This window comes from Perissodus microlepis, chromosome 16 (genome assembly GCF_051167445.1).
Source record: "Perissodus microlepis isolate ML-2025 ecotype Zambia chromosome 16, ASM5116744v1, whole genome shotgun sequence".
NCBI classification, from domain to species: domain Eukaryota; kingdom Metazoa; phylum Chordata; class Actinopteri; order Cichliformes; family Cichlidae; genus Perissodus; species Perissodus microlepis.
The window spans coordinates 18960846-18982902 of record NC_140476.1 but is presented as its reverse complement, the minus strand read 5'-3'; the positions used below and the strand labels follow the sequence as shown (position 1 = coordinate 18982902).

The 22057-nt window shown below is 39.2% G+C and overlaps 1 protein-coding gene across 1 annotated transcript in view; it reads left to right on the top strand.

The window, feature by feature from the left end:
• LOC146370755 (uncharacterized) overlaps nt 1–12638 on the top strand; it is a 38274-nt gene extending 25636 nt beyond the window's left edge. The window contains exons 3-5 of the mRNA XM_084954545.1: nt 10791–10881; nt 12116–12185; nt 12289–12638. Coding sequence (XP_084810671.1) covers nt 10791–10881; nt 12116–12185; nt 12289–12390 — 263 coding nt within the window. The 3' untranslated portion in view covers nt 12391–12638. The remainder of the gene's footprint in view (nt 1–10790; nt 10882–12115; nt 12186–12288) is intronic.
• Nucleotides 12639–22057: the final 9419 nt, after the last annotated feature.

The following is a 22057-nucleotide window of genomic DNA, read 5'->3' as shown; positions in this document are numbered from 1 at the left end:
TCCTGCATGAAAAAAAGAGCGGCTGGCACACAGCTCAGCAGCGCGCGGCGCTATTGGTTATTTTCAGGTGACGTCATCCCGCAATGTAACGTCGCTCTTTGTTTCTTTAGGAGGAGGTTCGAATTTGATCAGAAGTCACGTCTGCAGACCGCTGCAGCCACATCTTGCCTTGCTGCCCCTTTTTTTGGTGAAATGGTTCGCTCATACTGCACAATGTTGCTACCAGGTTTTTTTTTCTCTGCAATTCGAACGTAAAACGTCTGTACACAGTTTACCAGCAGTTTAGCTACCAATCAACAGCGATCACACAAACTCAAAATTTAAGGCGGACCCACTTAAGGTGGTCTGATAATATGGCGTGAAACACAACAACATAAAGTTGTTTTAAAATAATAATTAAAAAAGATTATTGAAATCAATTTTATTCACAACCATGAACTTTATTTTTAACATCTTCTTTTGCTGTTGATTTTTTTATCAGAAGGTTAACAATGATATACTGCAGGCCTAACTTTTAATCTGTATATCAGTATCTGAATTCTAAAATAAAAAAATACTATCTGTTTTATTGTCTTTCACTGCTGATATTTGCTTTTTTTTTTTTTTTTTTAATGGTATTTACTGGTTGTATTATTACGGTGGACCCTATTTTTTAACATCTTGCTTCTGTAAAAATGAATGTTTTTGTTTGCTTAAAAATCTACAGCTTTATACTGTGAATTCCAATGTGCACAACCCCAAAAGATGTAGTTTTACTCAAATAATACCGTAAAATCTAAGTTTTTCAGACATTTTCAACATTACAATATGTAATTGTAAAATGTATGCATATTTATTTGTTTTCACAGAAAATATTTATAATTTCAACATTTTATTACAGTAAAAAACAAAGTTTTATCCAGTCTCACAATTAACGGTTATTCAATCTATTTAATACAGTAAAAGGAAGTTTTTGGTTTTACGCTCCATTACCGTTGGAATTTGACAGTGTTTTGCTGTATATTTTACTGACTTTTTTTACAGTGTACACATGTACCCAATCCAGCAACAAACCAGGAAACAACACAAGAAGAACGACAAATTGTAATGCTGGTGATTAAGCAGATGGTGGCAGCATATTATGGTAGAATGGGTGGGGGTAAAATAGGAATACAGGAAGTGAAGGACTAGTCAAAAGAGGCAAGGGTGATTAAAAAATAAAACAGGAACACACACACAGACACAGGGTCTTACATCCTTAACTGCGAAGAAAGAGCATGAACAGTTTTCAAAGGTGTCAGATACAAACAGTCCAAATAATGTGTACACAGGTATGGATCGGGATGAATCTCAGGTAAACTAAACACCAACATATCCAGCAGTCAGTATATGGAAAGGCGGAATTTAATCTACACTCACTTCTGAGCTGATGAGCCTTCCAGTTACACCGAGGCATGGACGTTTTTCAACTTGAAAGCTAAAACTGAAGATGAACCGTTCCAACCATCTCATTTTCATTTTAAAAGAAACCTCTTTTTAATATTTAGTAAGTAAATTGTATTTTTTTATATATATATTTTATATTGTTATGTGGGTTACCTTCATTTACCATTAGTCATATGACTTTTTAAACTCTACCCACATACCTGTGGTAGATATATGTGGTCATATAGGAATACAGGAAGTGAAAAATGCAAAATTATATTAGATATAATGTAAAACAAATAGAACTTTTGGTTTCTGCAGAGTTTTGACACATATTCTTCAGTGGCAAAGGCCTCAGGCTGAATGAGAAATGTGTTCTTACTCAACAAACTGCATTCAGACATATACAGGGTGGGCCATTTATATGGATACACCGTAATAAAATGGGAATGGTTGGTGATATTAAAGTCCTGTTTGTGGCACATTAGTATATGTGAGGGGGCAAACTCCTCAAGATGGGTGGTGACCATGGTGGCCATTTAGAAGTCGGCCATCTTGGATACAACTTTTGTTTTTTCAATAGGAAGAGGGCCATGTGACACATCAAACTTATTGGTAATGTCACAAGAAAAACAATGGTGTGCTTGGTTTCAATGTAACTTTATTCTTTCATGAGTTATTTACAAGTTTCTGACCACTTATAAAATGTGTTCAATGTGCTGCCCATTGTGTTGGATTGTCAATGCAACCCTCTTCTCCCACTCTTCACACACTGATAGCAACACCGCAGGAGAAATTCCAGCACAGGCATCCAGTATCCGTAGTTTCAGGTGCTGCACATCTCGTATCTTCACACCATAGACAATTGCCTTTAGATGACCCCAAAGATAAAAGTCTAATGGGGTCAGATTGGGAGACCTTCGGGGCCATTCAACTGGCCCACGACGACCAATCCACTTTCCAGGAAACTGTTCATCTAGGAATGCTCGGACCTGGCACCCATAATGTGGTGGTGCACCATCTTGCTGGAAAAACTCAGGGAACGTGCCAGCTTCAGTGCATAAAGAGGGAAACACATCATCATGTAGCAATTTCAAATATCCAGTGGCCTTGAGGTTTCCATTGATGAAGAATGGACCCACTATTGTACCCCATATACCACACCAAACCATCACTTTTGTTGTTCCAACAGTCTTGGAGGGATCCATCCAATGTGGGTTAGTGTCAGACCAATAGCAGTGGTTTTGTGTGTTAACTTCACCAGTCGCATAAAAGTTTGCCTCATCACTGAACAAAATCTTCTGCGTGAACTGAGGGTCCTGTTCCAATTTTTGTTTTGCCCATTCTGCAAATTCTGTGTGCCGATCTGGGTCGTCCTCGTTGAGATGCTGCAGTAGCTGGAGTTTGTAAGGGTGCCATTTGTGAGTAGCTAATATCCTCCAATGTTCGACTAATGCCACTCTCCAGTGACATGCGGCGAGTGCTACGCTGTGGGCTCTTGCTGAATGAAGCTAGGACAGCCACTGATGTTTCTTCACTAGTGACAGTTTTCTTGCGTCCACATTTTGGCAAATCCAACACTGAACCAGTTTCACGAAACTTAGCAAGCAGTTTGCTAACTGTAGCATGGGAGATGGGTGGTCTCGTAGGGTGTCTTGCATTGAAATCTGCTGCAGTGACCCGGTTACTGCGTTCACCAGATATCAACACTATTTCGATCCACTCCTCACGTGTTAATCTCTTCGACATGTCAATGGCTGTGAACAAAGAGAAACTTGTAAATAACTCATGAAAGAATAAAGTTATGTTGAAACCAAGCACACCATTGTCTTTCTTGTGACATTACCAATAAGTTTGATGTATCACATGGCCCTCTTCCTATTGAAAAAACAAAAGTTGTATCCAAGATGGCCGACTTCTAAATGGCCACCATGGTCACCACCCATCTTGAGGAGTTTGCCCCCTCACATATACTAATGTGCCACAAACAGGACTTTAATATCACCAACCATTCCCATTTTATTACGGTGTATCCATTTAAATGGCCTACCTATATTTTATATATATATATTTTTTAAATATAACACAATCACTGCCGATCGATGCATCTATGGCAGGGGTCTCCAACTCCAGGCCTCGAGCTCCGGTGTCCTGCAGGCTTTACATGTGTCCTTGGTCCAACACAGCTGATTCAAATGGCTAAATGACCTCCTCAACATGTCCTGAAGTTCTCCAGAGGCCTGGTAACGAACCAATCATGTGACTCAGGTGTGCTAACCTACGGTTATATCTAAAATCTGCCCTCGAGGCCTGGAGTTGGAGACCCTTGTCATAGATGCATCAATCGGCAGTGATTGTGTGATATTTATATTTATATATTTGTTTCATTAAAGGAACATCTGCACCCTAACTGATGTGCCCTGGTGGCCACATTTTGAAATAAACTGACAGAAATATATTCCTTAAATCAAGTTCAACAATAATATAATTTAAAAATCAACTGATTTAATCATGCAGACACCACTCAACTTTTACTATCTCATCATTGATAAACTCATTAATATAGAACAAAAATAAAGTTGTGTGTTATTTTTCATTAGAGACCCCGAACCAGGACCTTCATGAGATCAGGACCTTGAGTTTTGTCCATTATCATGTTCAGCTGGGAGGAAAGGTCAGAGGAACTGTATTATTACTCAGATTTTTATTTCTCACAGCATTTAACTCATATCTTCTCTTACCTACCCTTAAGCTTGCCATTTTACTCTTTTTTCTAGTAAAAACGAAGTAACATAATTCATTTATATTTTCAACCCATAGGTGGTCTCTACACAACCTCAAAGTTTTGCAGTGTACAGGACAGGCAGCACACTGAGAGACTCAGTCCATGTGACCGTCTTGGGAGATGGCCACAGTGTCACAATTCCCACCTTGAAGTGAAAGTGGATGTCAAAGAAACACTGCTGAGATGTATTTTGAGTGATTAAAAACAAAAACTGTTTATTCCCAATTGCCAGTCTTGATAGGTCCCATCCACCAGGACCTCCCCTTCTGGCCACTGTCCGGCACCCCCTACGGGCAGTGGGTCTGCAGGAAGATGAGCCCAAGCCCCTTTTTTGGGCTGTGCCCGGTGGGGCCCCATGGACTAAGGCCAGGTCACCAGACGCTATTTGACTGTTTGGAGCCTGAGGCAGTTTCCTGTTTTGTTGTCTTTTTCCAAATGATAATGTAAAACATTAAAAAATGCAATAAACATATTATAATTATTATACATATTATATACCATATTATATAACCAAACAGGACAGAAAAAAAAAGAAAAAAGATTTGCCTGTACTGTGGATTCTCTCTGTTTCCTGTCTTGTTTCAAGATCATTATTGTTCAACCTAAAAATAAAAGTTCATTTTTCTCCTTTCTAACCAACTGTTTGTGTCGTGCTTTTTAGACCTTTGAATTGAACTTAACTACTTTTGGTTGTGAATGTGGCTGCTGAGGTTTTTTTGTTTGTTTGTTTGTTTGTTTTTTTTAGTTTTTTACTCAAAAAATAAAGGTGAAAGACATGATTCTGGAAGTTTGTTTAGCATAGATAAGTGTTTATTATACCGATGTGAAATTCAACGGCCACTCTGAAGACATTTCATTCAAACTGATATTTTAACAGCTAACTGACAGATTGTTAGGTCTAATGTCAGACCTCGTTGGCGTCATTCTCGGAGGTTCGTCATTGTGAACAAAAGCAAGACACTCCATACGGTTCTCACTTGCTAGCAAGGGAAGTCTGATGTTCAGCCGACTTCAAACTGACTCCCCTTGCAGGCACTTTTATTGACCACCGTGGGTTACACAAACACAGTCAAACTGGTTTAAGCTGGTTACACAATGTAAAACCTATGTAGTGTGCTATAAAAGGTAAGACAATGTGTGAGCGTACGTGCGAGCAGATGTGTGTGTGTATATGTGCACGTGAGTGAGTGCTTGTGTGTACGTGTCTCTGTATATGTGACTTCCTCCCACACAATATATGCTTACAACTGTTTAATCACATTTTCTAGTTATCCAAAGGATAGTCTTATTTTTGGTTCTGAGTTGGTTCTTCATCTTTTACATTGGAATAATAGCATCCCAGTTTAATTCCTCAGTTAGCTGAGTACAGGATTTGACCCCCTTTTCTTTAATTTTGTTAGTTTAATTGAAAGGAAGGTTTGTGTATAGGAAATGAATTACTGTTGTTCCATGTGTGAAACAAAATTAAATTAAATTTCTGGTGGCAAAGATTCAATTAGGTTCTGGGGACATTCCTCAGAGATTTTGGTTCAAACTGATGTGAAAGCATCCAAAAGTATCTGCAGATTTGTCAGCTCCACGATGCAACTTTCCACCACATCCTTTTCATTCCTGTGACTAGAAAATGGAACCACAGACTGTGAGGGATTTGAACTGCCACAGGTGGTGCTACCAGTTATTTGCAATATAACAGTTTAGTTTCTTGAATTGTGTTTAGGATTTTGACAATTTGTTGTTAAACGGATTCATTTCATACATTACATCCATGTATATTATCGTTTCAACAAATGGTGACACATTCACATACATTAGTTCAGAATTCAGAAATAAAGCAACTTACCACTTCCTTTTTGTGGCTCCTCCTCAGACACAAATAAAGCTGACAGGAAGTTCAGATCTGTTTCTCTCTCTGTCTGATAATCATGATGTTCAAGCTAAACCAAGCAGCACTGCTCTTCATCGAGCTATTAGTGATGTGCCATGTCTCTGCAGGTAAAGACTACATTTGTGTTTAAGATTAGTTTTTTTCTAGATTAGATACCGATATATATTTATATTGACTGATGGTCACCGTTAAACTTCCTCCACTGTTAGAGCTATCCACATTTTATATTAAGATATTTTTTTCCCTCTAAACTTCAGTAATGCTTCAAGACGAAAACAGAGCTATGATGGTGTCCAGAGGAGACTCAGTGACGCTGACTTGCAACATATCCAAGACAAATACAACACAAATCTCCTGGACCAATAACAGATCTGTTTTTCATTATTCCATTGAGCGGAATCGCACCTATTCAAATTTCTCATTGCATAGACTGAAAATAAATCATGAGCTCCCTACAAAGCTAATTATTTTTAGTGCTCAGCCCGAAGATGAAGGAATTTATAAATGTAGCATAACAGGCAAACGTGGTGTAAACTTCATTACATGGAATTTAACTTTGTCTGATAGTCCCAAAGGTGGGTAGTGAAAAAAGGCAGATGAATCACTTCAAGTAAAGGTCAAATAAGCCATTTAAATTAATTCTCTGCTGATTTTATCCAGAATCCACTTCATCAAATTTTTTTCTATATATGCTCCCAACTGCAATCTTTTTATGTTGCATCACACTGGCTGTCTTTCTCTACAGGTAAGGCAAAACTTGTATCTTCCTAATGAATGCATGAATTATTTTCTTTTCTGTTTAGCTGTAGAATTGTTGGTAACTCTGGTTTAATCATAAAGCTCATACACCATTTCTTTTGTGTCTGCCCGCATTTAAAAAAAATGACAAATTATTGTTTTTATGTCTTGATGCATGCTCAATCATCCAGGTAAGTAAATCCTAAAAGTTTGAGTCTGTTCATCGGGAAGTGGTGTTTTCAGTTGGAAAAAGATTTTGTCAGTCATACAAGTGACTTCTTTTTATGTTGACCACGCAGTATAATTTTATTTACATGATCAGGTTTTGAAATGTGGCAATTTGGGTTCAGTATTTCTCTCAAAGATGATTTGACATGTGGACCAGGTGAGCTGAGGTTCAGATAACCTTGCAATTAAAAGAGAACTTATTCACAAAGTAAATTATTTTTACTTCTCAACCTGAATGTGACTGACTTTCTATATGTAGCACAAATGACAGAAGTAGCATTATGTGGAATTTAACTGTGTATGACGATCTCAAAGGTAGACAGTCTAAAAACCAGGACTAATAAGTTCTATTAATAATTAATTGTAATTAATTGACTGCTTTATAGTTAAGACATTAGCTGCTAGAAAACCATACAAGTATAGAAAAAAGACCAGAAGCATAACTTACATTTATTTCATTAAAGGAACATTTGCACTCTAACGGACGTGCCCTGGTGGCCACATTTTGAAATAAACTGACATAAATATATTCCTTTAATAAAGTTCAACAATAATCAAATTTAAGAATCAACTGATTTAATAATGCAGACACCACTCAACTTTTACTATCTCATCATTGATAAACTCATTAATATAGAACAAAAATAAAGTTGTGTGTTATTTTTCATTAGAGACCCCGAACCAGGACCTTCATGAGATCAGGACCTTGAGTTTTGTCCATTATCATGTTCAGCTGGGAGGAAAGGTCAGAGGAACTGTATTATTACTCAGATTTTTATTTCTCACAGCATTTAACTCATATCTTCTCTTACCTACCCTTAAGCTTGCCATTTTACTTTTTTCTAGCGAAAATGAAGTAACATAATTAATTTACATTTTCAACCCATAGGTGGTCCCTCCACAACCACAAAGTTTTGCAGTGTACAGGACAGGCAGCACACTGAGAGACTCAGTCCATGTGACCGTCTTGGGAGATGGCCACAGTGTCACAATTCCCACCTTGAAGTGAAAGTGGATGTCAAAGAAACACTGCTGAGATGTATTTTGAGTGATTAAAAACAAAAACTGTTTATTCCCAATTGCCAGTCTTGATAGGTCCCATCCACCAGGACCTCCCCTTCTGGCCACTGCCCGGCACCCCCTACGGGCAGTGGGTCTGCAGGAAGATGAGCCCAAGCCCCTTTTTTGGGCTGTGCCCGGTGGGGCCCCATGGACTAAGGCCAGGTCACCAGACGCTATTTGACTGTTTGGAGCCTGAGGCAGTTTCCTGTTTTGTTGTCTTTTTCCAAATGATAATGTAAAACATTAAAAAATGCAATAAACATATTATAATTATTATACATATTATATACCATATTATATAACCAAACAGGACAGAAAAAAAAAGAAAAAAGATTTGCCTGTACTGTGGATTCTCTCTGTTTCCTGTCTTGTTTCAAGATCATTATTGTTCAACCTAAAAATAAAAGTTCATTTTTCTCCTTTCTAACCAACTGTTTGTGTCGTGCTTTTTAGACCTTTGAATTGAACTTAACTACTTTTGGTTGTGAATGTGGCTGCTGAGTTTTTAGGTTTTTTTTAGTTTTTTACTCAAAAAATAAAGGTGAAAGACATGATTTTTGGAAGTTTGTTTAGCATAGATAAGTGTTCATTATACCGATGTGAAATTCAACGGCCACTATGAAGACATTTAACAGCTAACTGACAGATTGTTAGGTCTAATGTCAGAACTCGTTGGCGTCATTCTCGGAGGTTTGTCATTGTGAACAAAAGCAAGACACTCCGTACGGTTCTCACTGGCTAGCAAGGGAAGTCCGATGTTCAGCCGACTTCAAACTGACTCCCCTTGCAGGCACTTTTATTGACCACCGTGGGTTACACAAACACAGTGGTTTGAACTGGTTACACAATGTAAAACCCATTTATCGTGCCAAAAAAGCACATGTAAATGCATGTGCGAGCACGTGTTTGTGTGTGTATGGACACGTGAGTGAGTGCATGTGTGTATGTGCCTCTGTATATGTGACTTCCTCCCACACAATATATGCTTACAATTTCCTAGTTATCCAAAGGTCATCTCTCCTCACTGTATATGGCTTAACTTTAATGTTTCAGAATATACAAGCATAGGCGAGCCACTAAATGGCTGGGAGTGAACATCCTTTACCAGATAAGGAACCAAAACCTTTAGATGAAATGTGCCTGCAGTTAAACACTATAACTAATTGCCTCCCCCACATCATAGATGTGTAGGGGAGGAACAGAAAAATCTCTAAACATACAGTTTAAGGACAAGGTTTACAAATTTAAGTACAACAATGAAAACTGTTATCAAAATCAACCAACCATAAAAAATCTTGTTCAGTCTTTTCAATAAATTTGTGATGGTCCTCCTGGGTCTGATCTGACAGCTCTTGAAGTTTTGGGGCTTTCTAACGTAGTTATTTGAATATTTTGAGATTCATGATTTGCTTAATATTCATGATGTTTCTTAGTTTTGTACTACTTGGTGAATTTAGTCTTGTTTTTGGTTCTGAGTTGGTTCTTCATCTTTTACATTGGAATAATAGCATTTAATTTCTCAGTGAGCTGAGTACAGGATTTGACGGCCTTTTCTTAATTTTGTTAGTTTAATTGAAAGGAAGGTTTGTGTATAGGAAATGAATTACTGTTGTTCCATGTGTGAAACAAAATTAAATTAAATTTCTGGTGGCAAAGATTCAATTAGGTTCTGGAGACATTCCTCAGCGATTTTGGCTCAAACTGATGTGAAAGTGTCAAAAAGTATCTGCAGATTTGTCAGCTCCACGATGCAACTTTCCACCACCTCCTTTTCATTCCTGTGAGGGATTTGAAATGCCACAAGTGGTGCTACCAGTTATTTGCAATATAACTGTGTTTAGTTTCTTGAATTGTGTTTGGATTTTGACAATTTGTTGTTAAACGGATTCATTTCATACATTACATCCATGTAAATTATGGTTTCAACAAATGGTGACACATTCACATACATTAGTTCAGAATTCAGAAATAAAGCAACTTACCACTTCCTTTTTGTGGCTCCTCCTCAGACACAAATAAAGCTGACAGGAAGTTCAGGTCTGTTTCTCTCTCTGTCTGATAATCATGATGTTCAAGCTAAACCAAGCAGCACTGCTCTTCATCGAGCTATTAGTGATGTGGCATGTCTCTGCAGGTAAAGACTACATTTGTGTTTAAGATTAGTTTTTTTCTAGATTAGATACCGATATATATTTATATTGACTTATTGTTGCCGTTAAACTTCCTCCACTGTTAGAGCTATCCACATTTTATATTAAGATATTTTTTTTCCCTCTAAACTTCAGTAATGCTTCAAGACGAAAACAGAGCTATGATGGTGCCCAGAGGAGACTCAGTGACGCTGACTTGCAACATATCCAAGACAAATACAACACAAATCTCCTGGACCAACAACAGATCTGTTTTTCATTATTCCATTGAGCGGAATCGCACCTATTCAAATTTCTCATTGCATAGACTGAAAATAAATCATGAGCTCCCTACAAAGCTAATTATTTTTAGTGCTCAGCCCGAAGATGAAGGAATTTATAAATGTAGCATAACAGGCAAACGTGGTGTAAACATCATTACATGGAATTTAACTTTGTCTGATAGTCCCAAAGGTGCGTAGCAAAAAAAGGCAGATGAATCACTTCAAGTAAAGGTCAAATAAGCCATTTAAATGAATTCTCTCCTGATTTTATACAGAATCAATTTCATCACAATATTTTCTATACATACTCCCACCTGCAATTGGATTCCTTCTGTGTGGTATCACACTAGCTGTCTTCCTCTACAGGTGAGTACAACTTTTATAACTTCATGATGCATGCACGAATGTTGCTCTTTTTTATGCTGATGCAGAACTGTTGCAGAAGTGCTTGTAAGACAGATTTCATTATTAAACAACAATTTTATTGTGTATGCCTGCATTGAAAGAGTTAGTTCATCTCAAATTACCAATGATTATTTTTTAGTTGACCGAGCAGTTAATTTTACGTACATGTTGAGGATTTGAAGCATCTAAATGCAGCGTGTTGTGAATTTTTGTGTGTTCACTATTTCTGCAAATACCACAAATCTAATCTAAATTAAAAGAGGTGAATCAGCCCTGTGTGCTTTAGTTTGGCCTATTTTTCTATGCAGTAGAGGATGAAAAGAGGAAATGTCAGTAGTGAGGACGTGTTTGTGGTTAGAGTCAAAGTTGAGTCGAGGGCCATTTTCTATCCAACCACAACCTCTATGTTCCTTTTTTAACTAGAAAAGTATCCCAGCTAATTATTTTCTCAGAGTCCAGTCTGCAGAGGCTCATCATACTTAAACCTAAAAGCTTTTGGAGAACAAAGAAAAAAGAACAATCCATGAGTCTGGGTATTAGTTTTTATGTTTCAGTGTATATATATATATATATACTGTAATCATGGTGTGGTACACAGGTAACCAATCCAACAACAACACAGGAAACAACACAGGATCGAGCAATAAGAAGGACAACAAAATTGTAATGCTGAATTCATAACTCGAGGATAACTGGATCATAGGTGTAACTAAACACAAACATTTACCAGGTATGGCCTGGTATTTTTATGTTTAACTTGTGGTAAGTTACAGCGCGTTAGCAAGCACACGAGTGTAACAGTATATAGTTACAGTATTGTACTTATATATATCAAAGTGAGCTGTATTACAAAGTGTTACAATACAAAAAAGGAAGGCTTCCAAGGACAGTTTTCATGTTTTCTATTGGTATGAATTTTCAGTTCGTGTTGTTTCCAAATTATGTTTTAATATATAAACAATTCAATATATAATTCAGTTCATTATCTAACATGTTAAAAAAATATAGCTACAAATAGTGACTGCTTTCATTGTCTGGGTTTTCTCACAGTGATGGACATTTTGCATTTCCTGTGGTCACTATAAGATTTAGAGTTTGTTACAATTTACTAACCAACTCTCATGTGATAATGGACCCGAAACAGGTGGATATAACTAAGATGTGGTCATTATTGGTCACTGCTTTTACTCTGCAGAAAAATGATGAGGAGGACACTGAATCAGGATCCAGTCCAGGATCAGTTTCCACCTAATTCAGGAGACCAGGTCAGGAGATCTTTGTCATCTTTGACACTCTCACATGTCTCTGCCTTATTTTCTTTCCTAGTTTCACCACCAATTCTTATTTGCACCTTTTTGGTCTTCATAGGCAGCGTTCTCTCAACCACAGGGTGGCACTGCTTACTGTAAAAACGACAAACAGAGTGGTCAGTATATGGAGAGGCTGAATTTAATCTATGGCCACTACTGAGCTGATCAGTCTTCCAGTTACACAGAGACATGGACGTTTTTCAACTTGAAAGCTGAAACTGCAGGGGAACCCCATCAGAAAGAGGACAGCAGGGCTACTGTTGCAAAGAAATGTTGGATTCAAGGACTAGAGAAAGGACATGAACATGCTGTTTCAGAGACAGAAGGAGCATTTTTAAAAAGTTTTCAGTGCAATGAAAACGTATTCAGGAACATTGTATATTAATGTATTTAAACGGCTATAACAGTTACTGAAAGGTACATAACAAAGTCATAATAAAATAATACACTATATTTACAATCCCCACATATCTTTGATGATATGTCAGTATATTTTTCAGTACAGACAATGGCAACAATGAACATGGTTTAAAATACCTCAAACATTTTTTATCACTTTCACCTTTAGATCAGTGTTTCCAGGAAAGAGGTACTTTCTATATGTTCACAATGCATACCACAAGAAATCATCAAAGTTATAGGGCTTTTTGTCTCTTTGTGAAAAACAAAACATTAAGTGGACTTGATGGCCTTGCTGGATGTAAGAGAAAATTTAATGGCGTTTATAACATGACCCAACTTTACACTAATACAAGTTTTATCAAATTAATTCAACACATTATCACATTATCGTGATTACAGACAGAATGACATGCACATACACAAATGCTACCAAAATACAACCTATCTGGTGAAGTGAATAAATATCCATGTTATGGCAATAATGGATGAACCGAACAGAATCCACTTGGAGCTTTGAGAGAACAACAGGTGGTTGTTTTCAGAATTAAGAAAAATGATTTTAAACCTTTTAATCTTTTCAGTGGAGAATATCAGTGAAAATTAGTTTTTAGTTTCTTAGCTGGTTTACTGAATAGAAACAAAGCCTAATTGTTGTTGATGAAATATGTATATGAATATGTATATGTCTGTGAGGATCCACAATGTCTCCTCATCTTCCATAGTCCTCAGCACTGGCTCCCCTCAGGGCTGTGTGCCAAGTCCCCTCCTGTTCACGCTGCTTACATATGACTGCTTAACCAGGCTGTCATACTGTAAAGTTTGCGGACAACACAGCTGTTGTTGGTTGCATCACAAACATTGATGAGACTGGCTACAGGAAGGATGTGGAACACTGAGAGGACTGGTGCAGGAAAAACAATCTCTAGAGATTGGCATATATAAGTACAGAGCTGTGTCCAGAAGAGAATTGTTGATGTTGACTTGCACCATATTAATAAAAAAATAAAAGTAAGATCTGAGGATAGCAGGGATAGCAGTGGTGCCTGTGCTTTTTTAGAAAAGTATAGTTTAAAATGAGTTTGACCAACATGCATATTAACATGCATAATGCCAAACAAGATTTGATTAGCAAGTTGTTTTTTTAACAAAGTTAAATGCATAAATGTAGAACACATAGTGGAACCACATGTAATGCTTTTAAAAAGCCAGCAGATGGTGACAGTTGATTATATGTTATGACACGATATGTAACTAAATTGATACTTTGATTAGCACTAACTGGAACAAGTGTGATTTAAAAAAGGGCCTTAACCCTTTGTGTATCTAAGATGAATACTTCGGATGTTCAGAATTGGAGGTTCGTGATAATTGGAATACCTGTTTAAGTTAGCTCTGTGTTTTTCTGCATTGCGCCAAATACATTCTGTTTTTTAGAGGATGTTTTGTGGTCATTACGTTGAGAGGCTCAGTTCAAGCTGTCAGCTGACAAGAAAACAGTTCTGAGAAAAACTGAACAGGAAACAAAGTGTGCAAAAGAAAAGACACACTGGTTGAATCGCTCTACAGTTTGGAATATAAAGATCTGAACAGCGATCTCTGGTGACAATTTCTACATCTACAGGTAATATCTGACGGTGATGTTGTTTCCATGACATAAAAAATATTGTTACTAACTGGTTGCAGGTGAAATAGAACATATTGTATCTTCCTCTACTTTTGTTTGTAGTGTTTGTGTCATGGTTCTGATTAGTTTCGACCCAGTATTTTTAGTTCTTGTGTATTGCCTTTTTTTGAATGTTGGATCGTTATGTTTCCCTGGTGCTTTGTTGATTATTATTATTATTATTATTATTATTATTATTATTATTATTATTAATCTATTTTCAGTGATTCTGGTTTAGGGTTTTGTGTCTCATGTTTTCCATAGTTTGAGTTTCATGTGTTATATTCTGTCTGCCTCTCTGTGTCTGCATCCTAGTGTGATGGTTTCCTGTTTTATTTTGATAGCCCCTGTCTGTTGTCAGTGTGTTCAGTTTTGCTTCTCCCCTGTCTCGTTAGTCTAATTTCTCCCAGGTGTGTCTCCCTCCTGTTGCCCATTCCCTGATTACTCCCCTGTGTATATAAGCCCTGTGTTTTCCTGTGCTCTCTGTCGCATTGTACGCTCAACCGGCTGTGTGCGTTGTCGCCTGTTCTGGTTTAGTATTTCTATTCCAATGTTTCAGTCCTTAGTTCCTCTGTCCAGAGGTTTGTTTGTTTTTGGTAAGTTTATTGAGTAAGAGGTTTTTTACCAGCAATAAAGCTGCTCCTTTATTACTCCCCACCTTTTCATATGAAGAAACATTATTTTTCATGGTCCCTGTGCCTCCCAGTGTTGCTACAAGTATTTGTTGTTTTGCGCTCTCTCTCTCTCTCTCACCTGTCTGCCTGGGCGGAGCTCAGATGGGGCTCCTGCCTTTGGCATATGCACCTGCAGCTAATCACCGGTGATTTGCAGTTGCTCTCGTGCTCTTCTTAAGGCAGGGGCTCTGAGCGACTCGTTGCTGGAATATTGGCTGTATCCCAATTCAGGGTCTGCAGCCTTAAAGGCTGCATTTTAAGGCCGATTACGTCACAGCGACGCGACGAAGGCTGTCCCAATTCAAAGGCTGCTCGAAATGCGGCCCTCAAATGCGTCCTTCATTTCCCTGAATTTTAAGGATGCGGCGGTGTAGACTTCGTGGCCCAACATATCCCAGAATGCATCACGGTGGGTGTGGATAATTTTGCCGAAAAAAACGGCTGAAGCAGAGCGGCGGAAGAGTAAACTTTTTAAAGTAAGTACTGAATATTATGTCACTTATTTATGCGCAAATGTTTTTATAATGAAGAACATTCAAACATTACTGTTGGCCACATGGCGGCAAAGTTATGTGACATTAGCGATGTTTGTACTAACTTGGTTTTAAAGCCTTTACTTTAAAATATACAACGTTCAATAGTTGACCTTAATCCTACAGAGAATGTGATGATTTTATGGATAATTAAAGTCAGTCATATATCCACAAACACACCAAGCTGAAAGTCAGTGATGCTGCTCGGTTTGCAGTCCTGAATATCACGGCACAAGCAGGATTCACTGCACTGTTAATGTTAGCTATGTTATATTGCTGCCTCTGTTCGGTGGTGTCGAGCCAAATGGACTTTAACGTGTGTTTGAACGAGCTGACGGTTCACTCATTAAGTTGAAAGAAAGATGCTTTAATCACAGGAGTCACACATGTGTCCACTGTACCATCTGGGAACTCTTCTTGTTTCGTAATAACACAAACACTAAATCCTCCTTCTCTTGTGCTGTTTTGTAGCAGTGTATACACCTGAGACTGTCACCTGTCTGTCCTGCACTCTCTCTCTGTTTCTTTCTCTCTGATTGTGTAGTAAAAGTATGAACATGTATTTATAAGTTACACTTGTGTTTGAATCCTGCAGCTTATCACACATTTGATTTCCATGTGTGACAACTGCAAGTGTCCAGAGTGAGGACAGACTGAGGGACCCACTGCTGCACATCATCTGTGAGGCTTTGCACCCCTGATGATCCACCAGGACAAACTCAGCAGTGTGTGAGGAAGAGGAGGAGGAAGAGCCAGCAGCAGCTGACAGATGGAGAGAATAGACAGACTGTTCCCTGTTTGTGAAGGACTGCTAGAAAAGTTTAACATAACTAATTGTCTGTCCTGAATCAGTCTTATTAGGTAATGTTCAAATAATTTTATCATTCCAGTGTTTTCAGTGTGGGAGAAAGTACTCAGGACCTTCAAGTTAGACACTATGAAAGGCAGCAACAAGTTTAATATTCAGAAAACTAAAGTATGTATCAGCAGCAGAATGGACCTAAAAATAAATGTTTGTTTCAGTTCTATGAAGCTTTGAGTATTTTGGATTAGTAGTACTGCTGTGTTTGTTGCATCATATTGCTGTAATTGTTTATATGCTTTATATATTCTGAGGTAAGTTGATCTATAGTGTTACATCATATTCTATAAGGATGTTATGTGTTTGTATACTTTCTGCCCAGTTTGACCCATTTAGCAGAAGTCAGCCTGTTTAAGGCTCTGATATCTATTCTGTATGACTTAAAGCAGTTATGACATGGTATGATTTTCTCACTCAATAAAGGAATATTTAATATATCAGTCTACTCTTCATTTTATCAGTTTTCACAGCTCGTACATTTTCTTTTCATACATATATAAGCATTGAGCCAAATTTAGTAATGCCAACATATTAAAAGAACAATATTTGTCTCTTAAATATAATACATCTATATATACAATGTCAAAGATGCTTGTCTTTGAGTGAAGATTTAAGGTGATGGGAAATATAAACAACTGCAATTTGAATCTTTACTGAAGCTCAGTATTTGACACAGAGTTCACTCATATGAATTTCACTCACATGTGCTGTACCAGTGTACCTGGCCATATCATAGTTACACTGACTTTAGTCTCATGAACAATATTAACTAATTGTTATTTACTAACTAATCTTAAAATGACTGTTCAGTACAGAAATGAAGGCCAACAATCATGTTTTACAGTCCCGTGGTCTCAGCCTCAGATACTTATTAAATCACACAAAGCTCGTGTAGAAACAAACGAACAAATGTTCTCCTTCATTTCTGTCAACCACACGTTTCCAGCTATTATGGTTGCTAGGCAACCTGGGCAGCGCGACGGAGGCTAGACCGTCCCATTTCACAAGCCTCGCACTTCCGGCCTTAGCGGTCTTTGAGTACGTGGCCCTTGAAGACCGTTGAGGCTGTGTACTTTAAGGCTGCAGACCCTGAATTGGGATACAGCCAAGGAGTAGTAATTAATAAATTCAGCACTATTCAACAAAGTGCGACACTGTGTGCATAAGAGGGTGTTACAACTAAAAAACGTGATTTGGTACCAACTAATAGTAGGATTGAGGTAAAGTGCTATCTGGCTCCATCCAGTGGAGGGAGGGCCACCCACTATCCCTGGTGGACACAGGTAGCTGAAAAAAAAAAAAGAAGAAGAAACAGAATTTATACCCATTTCAATGTCTACGTTTCTCCTCAGATGAGGTATGAGGTGTCTGTGTGGTGCAGCTGGTCAGGTCTGTCTCTAGACAATCCAGGCTGCACACACCTGTTAAACAGGTGGAGGCTCACCAGGACATCCAGAAGTCACTGTCAAGTTCCCAGCCTCCTCTCACCATCTCAGTCGACAGGGTCTCTCCCAGAGGGGAGGGCTGTGACCCGTTGACGCCCCTGCCAGCCCCCATCCTTTGGGAAACCCTCTACAGAGGAACCGTGAGAACAAGGAACTTGCAAGTTCTCCACTCAGGCACTGTTCATACCAGGTCTGTTGGAAGTTCATGTAAGAAGTCAGAAGCATGGTGGGGGCGTCGGGGGGTGGAAGGCGGTGCCTAAATGCATGTCCCCTTCTTAGATTTTGAAGGGAAAAAAATACATTGCAATAGTTTAAGCAAATTGAAAGAAATCAAGTGGACTTCTTTAAATGTCTCCAAGCCGATTCTCCTCTGATCCAAGAGGCTTCTTGTCCAGTTGCTTTGCTACGAAGAGATTTTGGTTGTAGAAGTATTAATAAACAATACTGCACCTTCTAAAGAGGAAAAAAGTGATGTTTGTGATGTGATGTTCAATATAGCTGTATAATGTTTATAATGTTTAAATGACTATAATGTTTAACCCTTTAGAGCCGGTCGGAGCGGGCACGCTCTGTTTTGCGTAACTATTTTTAAATCCCGGTAGCTCTGCAACCACGTAAGCTAGCGCAATAATTTTTTTTGCATATGAAACCGGAGGAGTTGTACTTACATCTTATGCCATCAGCTTGTCCTAGGTCACAGTTTCCTTCCACATATAGCTTTGCAAAAACTGCATAAAAAGCACTTGCAGCAACAAAAACATAATATTCCAGAAACACGCTTTGCCGATCCGATCAGCTGTTCATAACACTTCCTATGTTGGAATAGACGTCAGCGCGAACTTTTGCATGTCCGCCATTACCTGCCCGAAACCGGAAGTGACGTCATTTTCGCGGAAATGTAGTTTTTTTTATCATCAGGGCCTCAGGGCCTATACTGGTGTTTTTATAAGTTATCTTTGACTTTATGACTTTCTGTGTCTTTTCTGGGATGCTTAGGACTCATATTGCACTGCTGGAAATAGTTTATTTTGATGCATATGCTGCTTTTTTGCAAATTTGCAGTATAATATTTATTTTCGTTTTTCCTGCAGTGTATAAAAATTGGTGTATTTCAAAAATAAAACTATGAAGACACTCAAAATAAATTTCCTGTGGTAGGAAACTATTTTGTGCAACTTTTTTGTATTTACAGTTTTGAGGGATAAGCCTCTTAAATTTCTCTAACTAGAAATATATGTTAAAAAAGCAAAAACGATTTTCAATTTTTTTGTAGTTTATTGCACTTTTTTGCAATTTATGTAATTACTATGCACTTAATGAATACATATTATTAAAATCTGGGCTATAATGGTTGTATTGATGTATAGCAACTTGAAATGCTCCCAAAAATGGCTCTACAGCATGTAAACATATAATATAAGCTCTGGCGGACTTGGTTCTATGGTAGGTCTTAAAGGGTTAAAGTGTAACAATTATGTGAAATTTGACTCTGACACCTTTGAAATGGGTGAATTTCCTGTTGATGCTTTTTCTTTTAGTTAAGGCGGTAAGACCATGTGTGTGGCTCTTCGTGGTGCATGGACCTTTGCTCTGCACACGAGGTGGATAGATAAATTAACATTTGTTTTCTTATGTCACAGGTCAAAAATTAAACCCCTACATTGGATAAGTGGGAAAAAATGGATGGCGATGCCTCAAGATACTATTTTTAACAGCAGCTTTTTTTTTCTTTTTCTTTTTTTACAAGTCTCGATACTTTTATGAATCAACAATGGCCAAGTTAAAGTGGAAGTTTGTAGTAAAAATGTCATGAGGCAGAATAAGTGCAAGAATTACTGGCTGTGTTGCAAACTGAGCAACATAAGAAAAATCATTATAACGCCCAGATTTTTAATGAACAGCACAAGAATCATTGAATCTGCAAAATGTCCTTGCATCTTTACAATGTGCATCTGAAAAAATTATATATACTCTAAATGTATTCTACTCAGGAGAAAAGCAGAGTTCAGTGAAACAGAGTTTACTGAGTCGACTGTTTTACTACAGGGAGTAGAATCTTTTCTTCCATTGGCCCAGGGTTACAATGACCCATTTGGCAAAATACAAGCAGACAAAGACAAAGAAATGGCCTTACAGAAAGAGGGGAAAGAAAGAAAAGTCCACAAAGCAGAGTGTGGTGACAGGGTGTGGTTTGCAGCTCAACTGCAGGGGAGAGGTGAAGCAGAGGGTTCAGGGTTGGAGTCAGGAGAGTCTGGCTGCCACAGCTGCAAGTCATCACTTCCAATTTGATCTTAATAGAATGGTGGGACCTGTGACATTGAGCAAAAAAAGAAAGGAGAGCAGAATCAGAATCAGAAAGGGTTTTGTTGCCAAATGTTGAGCAGGTTTACAACATTAGGAAATTGCTGCGGTGCTTCAGTGCAAACATACTGTCATAAATTACACTTAAATAGACATGAAAATAAAAATAAGAATAAGAATTAAAAGTGCTAAGTAGATAGATATATACATGATATATACATGAGTGCAGGTGGTGATCAGTGCCAAACATGGAATGATGCAGTGAACACAGCGTAGGGTCATGTGTTAGTGGTGGGAACAGTCATACGGTTATTGTTCATGTGTCCAACAGCAGAGGGGAAGAAACTGTTCTTATGGCGAGAGGTTCTGGTGCGAATGGACCGGAGCCTCCTGCCTGAGGGGAGCAGGTCAAACAGACTGTGTCCAGGGTGAGAAGGGTCAGCTGAGATCCGAGCTGCATGCCCCAGTGTCCTGGAGGTGTACAGGTCCTGCAGAGATGGGAGTCTGCGGCCAATCACCTTCTCAGCAGAGCGCACAACACGCTGCAGTCTCTGTTTGTCCCTGATAGTGGCTCCAGCGTACCACACGGTGATGGAGGAGGTGAGGATGGACTCGATGATTGCAGTGTAGAATTGCATCATCGTCCGTGTTGGCAGGTTGAATTTCTTCAGCTGCCTCAGGAAGTACATCCTCTGCTGGGCTTTCTTAATGACGGAGGTGATGGTGGGCTCCCACTTCAGGTCCTGGGTGATGGTGGTACCCAGGAAGCGGAATGAGTCCACAGAGGTGATGGGGGTGTCAGTCAGGATGATGGGGGGGAGTGGAGCTGTGTGCTTCCTGAAGTCCACAATAATCTCCACTGTCTTCTGGGCATTCAGCACCAGGTTGTTGTGGCTGCACCAGGACACCAGACGTTCAACCTCCCTCCTGTAGGCAGACTCATCCCCGTCCGAGATGAGTCCAATAACGGTGGTGTCATCTGCAAACTTGATTAGCTTGACAGACTGGTGGGTGGAGGTGCAGCAGTTGGTATACAGGGAGAAGAGCAGAGGAGAAAGAACACAGCCCTGAGGGGAGCCGGTGCTGATGGTCCGGGAGTCCGAGACATTCTTTCCCAGCCTCACATGCTGCTTCCTGTCCGTCAGGAAGTCAGTGATCCACCGGCAGATGGGATCAGGCACATTCATCTGGGAAAGCTTGCCTTGGAGATGGTCTGGAAGGATGGTGTTGAAGGCAGAGCTGAAGTCCACAAACAGGATCCTGGCGTAGGTTCCTGGGGAGTCCAGATGCTGCAGGATGAAGTGTAGGGCCATGTTGATGGCGTCATCTACAGACCTGTTGGCTCTGTATGCAAACTGCAGGGGGTCCAGGAGGGGGGCCGTGAGGGTCTTGAGATAGGAGAGAACCAGGCGCTCAAATGACTTCATGACCACAGATGTCAGAGCCAAGGGTCTGTAGTCATTTAGTCCAGTGATCCTAGGTTTCTTGGGGACAGGGATTATGGTAGAGGACTTGAAGCAGGCAGGCACATGACATGCCTGCAGTGAGGAGTTGAAAATGCCAGAAAACACTGGGGCCAGCTCATTTGCACAGTGTCTGAGGGTGGCAGGAGACACACCGTCTGGGCCGGGAGCTTTTCGAGCATTCAGACTCTTAAACTGCTTCCTCACACCTGCTTCATGAATATGAAGAGTTGTGGTGGGAGGAGGTGGTGTGAAATCCTCTTTTGTGTGGGGTGAGGAGGGGGGTGTTGTAGGTGAAGTGTTTGAAGGTGGTGATGGCTCTATGGAGGGGGGAGAGGTGGGGGAATGAGTGTCCAAAGTGTCTCTATTGTTGGGGCCGTTGGAGGTGTGAAGGCTGCCTGATGGCTCGTCAAAACGGCAGTAAAAGTCGTTAAGGGTGTTGGCCAAGAGCAAGTCATCAGTGGAGTGGGGGGTTTTAGGCTTG